This window comes from Accipiter gentilis, chromosome 15, assembly GCF_929443795.1.
Source record: "Accipiter gentilis chromosome 15, bAccGen1.1, whole genome shotgun sequence".
Taxonomy (NCBI): Eukaryota; Metazoa; Chordata; class Aves; order Accipitriformes; family Accipitridae; genus Astur; species Astur gentilis.
The window spans coordinates 683,070-695,187 of NC_064894.1; the positions used below are offsets into that span (position 1 = coordinate 683,070).

The 12,118-nt window shown below is 39.5% G+C and overlaps 1 protein-coding gene across 2 annotated transcripts in view; it reads right to left on the reverse strand.

Annotated features, from left to right (window-relative positions):
- The window catches only part of KHDRBS2 (KH RNA binding domain containing, signal transduction associated 2), a 353,375-nt gene that overhangs the window by 26,718 nt on the left and 314,539 nt on the right, over window positions 1-12,118 (reverse strand). For both annotated transcript variants that reach the window (XM_049818294.1, XM_049818293.1), the window contains exon 7: window positions 7,107-7,189. In XM_049818294.1, the coding sequence (XP_049674251.1) occupies window positions 7,107-7,189 (83 nt within the window). The remainder of the gene's footprint in view (window positions 1-7,106; window positions 7,190-12,118) is intronic.

Sequence of the window (12,118 nt, forward strand, 5' to 3'; positions counted from 1 at the left end):
ATGTACTGCTGTCTTACAAGGGTACTAGTCTGAAAGTGCTGTTTTACTTGCAGCACTGTTTGTGAAGAACTCATCTTTGGAAACAGATGCACATACAAACTCTTGATATCTGGAGGTCAAGCAAGGGTAACCACAATGAACTGGAGCTCAGGCAAACACACACTGCTGGTGTAAATAATTCCTGGAGATTAAGCTGGATAAAATATTCTTTGCTTTACTTCCTAAATCATTTTGCAGCATGTCTCTGCACCGAAGTGATTTTACTGTAAGCCACATAATTGACATGGGCTGAACTGTGGCCCATGTTATATTCCTGCATATCAGATCAGAAACAAGTAAGTGATGCCTAAATCCCCTGTACTAGCAGCCCACACTGCAGAAAAAGGAGCTGTAAACACAAGCTGTACAGTAGATAGCATGAACTTAACAACAGAAACAAGAATAACCAGGAAAACAAAGTTTCTTTTCAAAGTCAATAACTTTTCATATATTCAGTCTCAATGGTTGAATATGCCCTTGAAATTTTCAGTGGGTCTGAATCATTATAAAAACGTGAATCAGAATTGCAGAGCCTATTACAGGTTGAATTGATAGGTATTGCTATGAACATGTAGTTACTGGGATTACTACTACACTGATATGGTCATAGCAACTATCTGCCATAGCATGAGAGTGGACATAGGCAGCATATATGCCCTGAAACTTGTTTTTCTCATTATATTTTTGTTACTAGCATTGAGAAACAGGAGCCCAATGGGACTTTGCACATGACAGCCCAGCTATAGTTATGAACCACAGATAATTACATCTTTTGAATTAAATATAATTCAGTTAGATAAAAGCTATGCCAGTCAACTTGAAATTCTCTGATACTGCACCTTTCCTTTCTCTCTTCAGTCCTCTAAGTCATTTCATTTTGGCAGTTATCTAACACAATGTGTTTAAGTCTTCAGATCATGTAAAAACTTAAGAATTTATTTCAGATGTATTAATGCCATCTTTCTTTATGTTAAGATTTAAAGATTCTGTACTACCATTAACTTCTTAGGGAGGAAGTTCAGAAATGACATGGCCTACAACATGCATGTCTGCATTGGAAACAGAAGTTTGGTTATTTGCTTAGCAGATGAAGAATGGGCTTGCAGTGTGTGTTTTGACAGACTAAAAAGAAGTCATTTTCCCAAAACGATCTGCATACCAGCACGGATTGTGTGTCCAGAGGACTGTTGCCTATAGCATTACATAAAATATTTGCAAGATTAACAGTAAGTGTTTTGCCAAGAATTGCTTCAAGGACCTAAACCTGGGTTACTGTCATTAGTGAGGCAGGGTCCAGGCGGGCAAGAAGAATGCCCTTTGCCTATGTCATCTCGCAGTCACAGCATACATTAAGATACGCCATGAGAAGGCCTGTGTCACTGTGGGATGGCATCTGTAACAGTAATGTTTTGCACTGTTTTCATCTATCTTTTATCACTGAATTATTTATTCTTCTTGTCAGTATGTTACAGGTTTTCTGATAATTGCAAGTCTATTTCCAGCCTAGGATGGGAGCCACAGACTCTTCTTTCTTTAGTAAGCACCCACTCAGCAAATCATTTTGCAGCTGAACTATGTTTTTAACAAAAGCCAGACAGAACAAAAGCCAGAAGAATAAGCCAACCAACCAGCCCTGGAAGCCATTGCCAATATACCAACCACCTGTTCACAAAACCCAGAACTGATTGATGTGTGAGCGTTCATGCCAGGCACTGTGGAACAGGGAAATTGTATCAAACCCAAATTTTAAGCTTCGACGGACAATCATTGACTACCTTTGCTTTTCCTTGTCAGGCACCATTGTTTACACTACCGATGGTTGGATAGGTTACGCACAAGTGCATGAAATAGAACATAACCTTCTTGGTTCGTCCTGTGACTGGCCAGTCAGTCCCAGATTTCCTTAGTACCTCTTTTGGCTGTGAGACACGGTACCTTTGAAATGAAACTGCTGGTGCTGGCAGAGACACAAAGGTCAGTGGAGATGACTATAGGTGTGGTAGCAGAGCTACGATGGCTCTCCTGGCCGTCATAGTTCTCAGCTGATTCATCAGCAACTGATCCACTTCCGCAAAATTATTCTGTTGGTCTTGGCTGAGGAGTTTGGCTACACTTTGCATGTGGTGCAGTCTGATCCCCCACCAACCTTTGAGTAACCAAAGAAGTGGACCTTGCAGATCCTCTGACAAAACTTTTCATCCTCTTGTCCCGGTGATCTAGTCTTCTCAGCCCATGAATCCTGGACAGTGGTGGTGGTTCAACAGACTTAAAAGCTCCTGCTAAGAAAATCAGAAAGTATATTATATTTTGAAAACTAATAGGATTCTCCTACATCTTCCGTGTTACAGCTGAGTTGGAAATTGATACTTCTACCATTTTTGAGTTTTGTGTTATGAACTTGCTTGTTGCCCTGTAAAAATCATATTTATTTCTTTAAATCAGCATCTGAGTGGGAATGGAAAGGAAGAATGGTTGCCACCACATGTTCCAACATGGTTTGAAGGTAAGAAGCCACTGAGAATATCAGTGTGCTTGAACTGCTAAGAATCATCAAAAAGTGGTCAAGCAGTGTACCTTTACAGGCCTGCACAGGAACAAGATCCACCTTAGCAATGGAAATTGGGCAGCATCAAATAGAATTGCTCACAGGTGAGGGCTGAGTCTAGATAAACACCTGTGCAGTGACAGCAATTTTGTTTAATGCTAGAATTCTGTTACACAACCAGAATATACTTCTTACAAGTTTTTAAGTACCAAGTGTAAGGGGAGTGGAAAACTTAGATGGATATTAACTGGTTGCTGAGATGAGATGCTGCTGTTTGAGAGCATCAGGCTAATCCTTTCCCTTACCTTCCTTCTGCACCTCACCATTGAGACATGTGAACAGGCAATGGTGAGGAGCAGGGATGGCAATCTTAACCAGAAAGGGATTTTTACTTCTAGATAGTATGTCTAGGATTTATATTTTTAACCAAAGTTGTCAGACTAGAGGTTCCAGAGGTAAATCTGGCTGGCAGAAAGGGTTTGAGTGTTCTCTGCCTGACTTCCAAGTGCCTAGGGAGTAGTGTATAAACTTAACAACTACTGAATATCTCTTGCTATGTCTGGGCAGGCAGATGTACTTATAGCTGAAAGCCATCTTCACACTGTATGGAAGGGAGAAGAAGAGAGAGGAAGAAGAGGTTTCATGGAGAAATTCGAAGTGCAGTGCAACATGGCCCATGGGAAGTATGTCAGATCTGATGTCTTCCCTTGCCCACTGAAATGGTTGTTTCCTTGTTCTCTTTAGCATTGGACAAAGCTTTCATTCCAATTATCTTAAAAACTGTATTTTGACACAGCATGAACAAATTTCTAAAATGAGCAGGGTTTCTAATTCTCCTTGCTAAACCTGTAGTCTTTCATGGAACCTTGTAAATAATGGTTACAGACACAGTTGGGAAGGGCAGCCAGTTTAAAACTTTGTCCTGCTGTTCCATCCCATGTTCTGGGTTGTCCTTATGGGACAGAACGATAAGGAGGAAAAAAGGTGGCTTTAGAAATACAGCTTCTATTAGTTAAAGCAAGTCATGCCTCATGCCATATAGACTGTATTTGTCATAGCCCATAATTCTCTCCTTCCTAAAGTAAGTCTCCCCAGACATAATAAGATAGAGATGGCACTTACCATAACGAGGGTCCTGCTGTTCTCTTTCTTCCAGTTGCTTACTGTGTCCATTTCAAAGTGCTCTGGAGGTGCCTCTTAGCTCATTCAGACACACACAGAGTTATTGTGGGTTTCATTCCAGTCTGATCCCGAGACTCTGTCATGGTCTCTTCTGCAAGTGACCCCATCCCCCTATTTTCAGCCTAAATATCAGACAGTTGCATGAAGGACAGAGCTCTCTGTCTGGAAGGGTGGCAGTGGTAGAGTTCATTAGAGAAGGATCTATACAAAGTGTATTACTGGGCCTGCAACACTAACCCTGACTTTTACTACACATCTTCAGATAACAGTGCACAAAAGTACAGCATTTATCTCTACTTGCATCTGGATGGTCTTGGGGCTTGGTATTTTTGGTGCTCCTTCTACTAAATCATAATCCTATGTTGTAGCACGGTGGTGTATGTCAATAGTGTGCTCATTTTCTCTGCTGTTGGCAGAGCCTAATTTAAAGAAAAGACTAAATCAGACCTCTCGTGCAATGAAGGACTAAGGGCCCCGACAAAGAATACATATGGGCAGAAAGCCTCTGGTGAGAAAACTGGAAGCAGAAATAAGGTCTGGAAGACAAAGGTAGAGGTAACGGGGGCGGTGGTGGCAGGCTGCCCAAACACTATTGTTACTCTCTGCGTTGGGCGCGTAAGGGAAGAAGGCACGACTTGCTATGTGCTCTGCTCTAAAGCACACTGAATTCAGCTTGCATTCAGACCATCCATCCCATCCCATCTGTCCGTGCCCCCCGCCCCAACACATTCTTCTATTTGAACCAATGGAGAGAATAAGGCTTGGTCAACATGCATGGTGAGACAGACAGTCAGATAAGAGTTTGTACCTTCTCTAAGAATTTCTGTCTCGATTCCTTAATGAACCATAAAAAGTGAGTAAAAACTCTGCCCTTAATGTGAACAGAAACCTTGGTGCTCTGCATTAAGCCACTAACTACAATTTTTCCTCATCTCATGCTTTAGAATTTCGGTCAATCCCTGCAGAGGGCAGTAATGATATTTTTCTCACTGAGCACAGGCGTTGTCTACAAGTTTTGTTTTCTCCCCCCACCCCCCCCCCCCCCACCCCTGTAAATCACACACTGCATGAGATGAATAAGTACTTTGAAGCAGTACTACTTATCTTCTTTGTTAGGTGTGTACATGATATGTCTTGCTCATATGATTGGAGTATACTAATAATGAAGATCTGAGATTGGGAGAAAACATTTTGATATATACATCTAACCAAATATTTTGGTCATACTATTTCACTGTATTGTATTATTTTGGCTCACTAGGGAGGCATTTCTGTGGCGGTAAATGGCCAATAAGGTACAGAAATCCAAATTGCATATCTAATGCTCCATTTGCTTTTTACATCTTTGAAATGAGACGTGTGTTGTTCCAAAAGTGCTCTCTTTGAAATGAATAGACTACTTGTGGTATTCAGTGCCACGCAATGTAGATAAGTATGACCATATGTCCTGCCATATATTACAAAAGGAAATGTTTTAGTTGCAGCTTTTAAATAGATTAGGTATCCTGGAGGTAGCTCACGTTAGTAGAAAACCTACCTGATGACTAAACTGAATAGCCTAATTGACAAAATTATGTGACTATGAGTTTTCTTTTTTGAGTCAAATTATCACTGCCAGTTCTAGCTGGATTACAATACACTCCTGATAAATCTGATGTATTTGTCATTTAGTTGCCTAGGACATCAACTTGCAAAGAAATTACAGGTTAATTCAGATGATATAAAGCAATGTTATAGCAGAGAGATTTCCAACTAATTATTATTTTTACACTGGAGGCAATATCTCCTGTGACAATTCACTATTGTAGCAAAAGATGGGCTGAATTCTTTTCAAAAAAGTTGGAGTACATTTGACAACAAGAATATCTACCTACACAATGACATGATGGGTGCAGCTAGTAATGTATAATTACTTAAAAGTGTTGTTAAAGTATACTTGATGGGGTTCATATTTAGGTGTGACAAATCCTTTTAAATATACTTCACTGGTTATAAAAATACTTACAAAGTATTTTTTATCAGCTCAGGTGCCACTCACTACACCAGTTCTGGAGCTGAACGTAATTCTGACAGGCATTTGCACCACCAAAGCATTCAACAAAAAAGATGGTTAAATAAAAAACAAGTTTAAGGTCCTCTGGTCTTTGGAGTGCAGAACTCTGTATGTATACAACCCTTTCTTGCCCAGTGAGAATCACACTAACTCAGCTAAAATGTGTGTCTTTTCTTGTTAAAATTTCATTTGCCTTTCCACAGCCTTACAGTCTTAAAGCGACAGGACAAGAGAAAATGGCCTCAAGTTGCATCAGGCGAGGTTTAGATTGGATATTAGGAAATATTTCTTCACCAAAAGGGCTGTCAGGCATTGGAACAGGCTGCCCAGGGAAGTGGTTGAGTCACCATCCCTGGAGGTATTTAGAAGACGTGTAGATGTGGTGCTAAGGGACATGGTTTAGTGGGGGACTTGGCAGTGTTAGGTTAATGGTTGGACCTGATGATCTTAAAGGTCTTTTCCAACCTACACAATTCTATGATTCTACATGTACTCTTAGCAACTCATAAGAACATTTTCTGAATAATTTGCTGAAACAACCTTTTACCCTTCTGCTTAACTATGAAAAAGATGTCATTCCATATTTAATAAACATGGACCAACCATTGAATTAATATACAAGTGCATGGGGTGTATGACTACATAAAAAGCGATTTTTGTTGCCTCATTTTAGTGACACAAATCATAAAAGATGTGAATGTAATTTTCCCCATTATTGCACACAATAAGGACATAAAATAAATTTCCAAACTTGGTTGCTTTTATCAATTCTGAGAGTTGCTGAGAAAGCAACTGGATGAAAAGAGGCAGTTTCAGCCTTACTTCAGGCACGCAATTCCCTTCTATAGTTTGCCTTGATGGTGGATGCCAACCAGTGGCAGGTATTTACCATCATCATTATTATTTATTTCCTTCTGGATTAGCCCAAAACATTGTAAAAGCCATAAAGTATGCCCTTGACAACTTTGCACTAGTAAAGGAAGAAAAACTGCACAAACAAGTTCAGAATGACATCAGATAGGAAAATGATGTAATCACTTGCTTTTTAAAAAAAATACACTCAATTTGCACCAATTTTAAAAGTATTGTCAGCTGCTTGCATTTTTGCTTCAGCTGAAAAATTCTATATATAAACTGCAACTGCCATTATTACTTTTTGACAACTTTTTAAAGTACGGTAAGATTTTGTAGAATTTAATGTGGAAAGTAAAACAGGAAATTTACATGAAAATCTACGAAGAAAAAAAGTGTTCTTTGAAAAATTAATGTAAAAATACAAATGCTTACCTTTGCGTTTGGGTGGCATAACTGTTATCATATGCCTCATAGCTTGGATCATCATATTCACCCCCATATCCATCATCGTACCCCTAAGGGAAAAACAGAACACCACAGCTTAGTAGAGTGATAAATCAAAGCATATTATCAAGCTGTAAAAGTAACCTGCATCAACATGCGTGCTGTATTTGCCCAGCATTATGTAAAACACGCAGCCTACTGATGAGAATTGTGAATCGTCAAGAACAACCTGTACATTGCAAGGGTAAAGAAATCAGTTACTCATTTAAGAACTCAGCTTATTCATTGATAAACTGTGGTGTAGTGTCCAAACCACAGTGCTCCAGTGGGATCTATGTAGAATACTGATGAATGATAATGAAAACAATCATTTACTAGCAATTTGTTGTATAAATAGTTCCATAAATACCTATAGGTGAAATGAACAAATGGCAGGAAAAATATAGATAGTACAACATTATTAAGAATGTTATTGTGATAATATCATAATATTCAGTCTATTAAAAAACCCAAACACAAACCAAACAACCTATGAGAAACAATATTTGTGCACATTTGTGAAGTAATAGGTTATGATTTTTATAAATAACTTGCAGTAAGCATCTTTTCCATCATTGAACATCCCACTCTTTTTAAAGGCATGCTTTTCTGTGACAAGTTAATGAACACTTTAATACAGGGCTCCTCCCATCGACCTTAAAGGGTCCTAACCAAGGGCTCAGATGAACGCTCAGTCTGCCCAAGCCAGAGTCACAAGTAACTGCAGAAGGTGGTTCAGCTCATCCAAGGACTGAATCTTCTACTGAGGGAGCCATGGGCAATCATGATCCATTGCAGCTGCCTCTGAACCAAAGAGTGCTCAGGAACGAGGCAATAAATAAAAAAGGAGATAATGCAGGGGATGACTTTTGATGTGCTCTTTTCATATGACAGCACAACAGAGGAGGCAAGAAATGCTGTACGGAAACACATTTTTTTCGCTATGAATTTTGGGAGCCAATATCTTTAGTTAAATAGAAAGCAAACATTTCATAGTCATCAGAAAATTTTCCTGTTATGGGAAGCGCCAAAGGAAATAGGGGGCTTAAAAATCTTTGACTCAGTATTAATTACAGAAGAAGGCAATTCCATCCCCCCCAAGCTATGGAAAGTTTAGTTAGGTTGGGGTAGAAGGGACAGCATGAGGCAGCTCCAAATTAACAGCAGTCCAATAAACTATCACTCTAGTACACTTTCACAACCACACGAAGTACAGTATTAGTTTGGTGCTTCATTATTTCTCCTAATTAAACTCCCTAATGGTATTGAACTAGACTTCACTGGTACTCCTGATGTGAAGAAAACATTCAAGGGAGGGAGCATTCGTTTATGCCTCCTTAGGTCAAGCATATTAAATTTGCCTGTCCTTCTGGTCTCCTACCCAGCAGTGAGGGCGAGTGTGGATTCCAGGTGGGAGACTTCACCCCTGGGGTGCTGGGTGGCCTGAAGGAAGGACAGCACGTCGGATGGTCACTCCGTGTCTCGGGCACCCGTGTCAGCTTGCAGTAAGGGAAGGCTTTTCTGGGCAGGAGGGAGAGCCCCATTTTGAGACGGGGGAATGGCCTCTCCCAGAATCTTAAGTCCAGACAAACCTCGTCATCTTCCATTTCAGGTGGAAGTGCACCAGTTGGACTTGCCTTCATTAGTATAAACTCATAGCAGAAAGTACAGTTAAACACATATCCCTGCAGACTACAGTGATATATTTAACATTATGTAGCTAAATACACAATCTTGCTTCTGGGGACAGGATGAGAGAAACAATGAACCACAGGAGACAGATGTTAGTCGTATCGATTAGCATGCTACTGGGCGGGATCTTGCTACTGTGAAGATGAGGGTGATGCAAGTTGCTATATAGAGTCGAATAGCTGGAGGAAAGACATTTCAGCATGCTCATCCACCATACGAGAGAACAGGAAAGGCAACAATTACAAATTAGCTCTCTCGGTTTCTCGATGCCTGAGGTGGATCAACGTGCAGCACCAGCAGGGCAGAGAACACTTGTTAATATTTGACACTTCTGTGGGTTCACGTTACAGATTTTAACATCCTCCCTAAAGGCTCTGAGCAGGTCAATGCAGTGCAGATGGTTCAAGTGGGATGGTTGGAAAACAGCGACAGAGTAAAAAAGCACAATGTATCTTCAATAAAGCGTTTTCTGGATAATGTTCGCTTATTTGTGTCAATCTGTATGAGAAGTATCTTCTAATCCTACAGGTGAACTGTTTATGTAAGGTACATACCAGCATTTTTTCCAAAGTTTAATACGGTGTATCATGCCAGGCACCCTTGTCCCAAAGAAGCCTTTAGGCATCTAGAATTGAGATCCAAAATAGCTCCTTTCACATCCTTGACGTGCCTCAAACTCCCTGAGCATTCTTCTTCTCTTTAACCTTCAGTGCCACAGAACCTACAACTTCAATGTTTGAAAGTATTTCTTGCGTGCACATTTTCAGAGATGAAACACCCAGCTCCCATGTAGACCCTGTTAAGATCCAGAAGCTAAGAGTTTGAGGATGTTCAAATTCACATATTCTGCGCTCCGTGTATGACCAGGACGGCGCTCCCAAGAGCAGTTCTGAATAAATATCCAGAGACCTGAACCCAGGATGCCCTCTCCAAATGCAGTGCAACCTTTGACCCAGCCATAGTCAGACTCCTTCAGGTGCTCTCTAGTCTATTAGTCCTTGTATTAAAACCAAACAAATAAACCATATTAAATTGATAAACATTCTGTATAAGTACGCTGATAGGAACAGAGCTGTCCTCCCAGAGAATCTAAGTTACTAGGGCTGGATCCTCACCTCACTGAAGGAAAAAGGATTGATTACCCAAGCTGTCAGTGTTTTGAATGCGACAATTTTTTCTTCTATAACTTCTACAATTTCATTTATTTCACCAGAAATCTTCACATATATGTGTATAACACTTAGACCTTCCATCCTGTATGTAAGTTCTAACGGCTTTTAATTGAGGTCTGTGCTTTTCAAGCAGAAATCTCTCAGATAAAGCGGCTTTGGGCCTGATCTGATCACTGTCCGCCACTGGAGAATCCATCTCCACGCTCATCAGAATATTAGAAAACTCGTATGAAAAGTTAATAGGGTCAAGCCACCTGGTTTCAGTGAAGGGGAACCCTTCCCTAAATCTTCAGAGTTCTTTGAAGAGGTTAATGAGGGCACAGATAAGCAGGACCCAAGGGAAACAGGTTCTGTTGAACTCCAAAAAGTTTCTGATGAGGTTTGATTCTCAAGGCTATCCAAGGGACTGGGGTTGCTTGCCTGGGAGTCTTCTTCCCCATGGTAACTGCCCCCACCATTCAGAAGAAAAAGCTTACTGGAATGAACTGAAAAATATGAAACAGGGGAGCTATTAGAAATATTCAAAGTCAAACTGATAGCCATTTCTATGCTAGGTTTTTATACCAGGGTATCTTTAACTCAGGTATTTCTTAATAAAACATCTTTCCAAAACATAAGAAAAAGACCCTTTTACTTTATGTCGGGGAAAAGGAAAGTGAGTCTTTCAGTGACTAGGATTTGCTCTGACCTTAGAGGGATACATCCTGAACTGGAGATAAAGGAACAGAAATACACAGCTGGAGCTGCATTGGAGCTAACAATGTTCATAAACAATTATAGATGATTTTGGGGAGTTTTGGCATAATTTAGGTTCAAAAAAATAATAACCAAAAGAAAAAAAAAGACAAATTAAGAAAAATTTTAAAGTACAGCTCAATTCAGGAAAAGACTAATTTGAAAATGAGCATAGTTAAGTATTTACCAGTCTTTCCTCACAGAATGAAGATAGGAAAAAACTCTTAGAAGACTCTCAGAATAGCACATGAAATTAGCATTGGGAACACTCCCTTCAGAAGCAAATACGCATTACTCTACTGCTGATAAAAATACAGTCAGGGGGAAAAGGGGTGTAGAAGAAAAAAGGGACAGAATTGGAAAAAAGGCAAGGTATACTACCTGATAAAAAGTTAAGTATCAATTTTGATTCAACACCCAAGATATCATTCAGAAAGATTTATTTTATTTATTTAGATTTACTCAAATCCTCTCCAAGTTTCAGATGCCGAAACAAATATTAGAAATACAAAGAAAATAGTAAGTATCATCAGTAACAAGGGTATCATAATCTAACGCAATCTGATCTCTTCAATCATGAATTTCCTACTTAATTTTAAAACCCTATTTCAAACAATAATAGCCCACACTCAAATTCGCCAAGTTTAAATCACCTCTTCTCTGAATAGCCTTAGAAAATAGGATTTTCACAGCATGCTCTGAAAAATGGTAGGTTTCAGCTCTGGGCAATGAAGAAGGAAAATAATTCTAATAGTTCTAATGAAAACTTCCCTACTCACAATATTTTACTTATGTCCTGGTAATACATGATAAAATACATTGTAAGGAAGTAAAAACTAATTAGTTTTTTATAGGAGATAGCCCAACTCTTTCTAAAGTAGCAAACTGCAAAGTATGTAGACTTTTTTTTTTAAAAAAGCAAACCACAAACAACAAGCCAAAGTGAGTTATGCAACTCTGTACTTTACTTGACGAATATGTGAACAAGAAAAATGTCTGCAGCCAGAGAAACAGGGTAGCCCTTCTCATTAGCTGCACCCAGCAGTACAAAAAAATTAGTACTGTACCTCAGAGAAGGTGAGGGTATAAAAATCCACATCTAATTGTAACTCTAAGTAAAACCAGTTGTTTCCCAGTAAAGGGGCCTTTGCATAGTTTCCACTATTTTCTTCTCCTTACTTCTATAAATCGATAAATGCTGTCTCACTCTTTTTCTGCTGTGACTTGGCCACACACATATTTTCTCATACATCCATATCACCTTAGCTTAGAAGGCTAAAAGCCAGTTGTCTACCACTAACCTAGCAGTAGAATCCCATAAGAATCACAGGGTAGAAATAAAATATTTTTAGAGGGTAATTT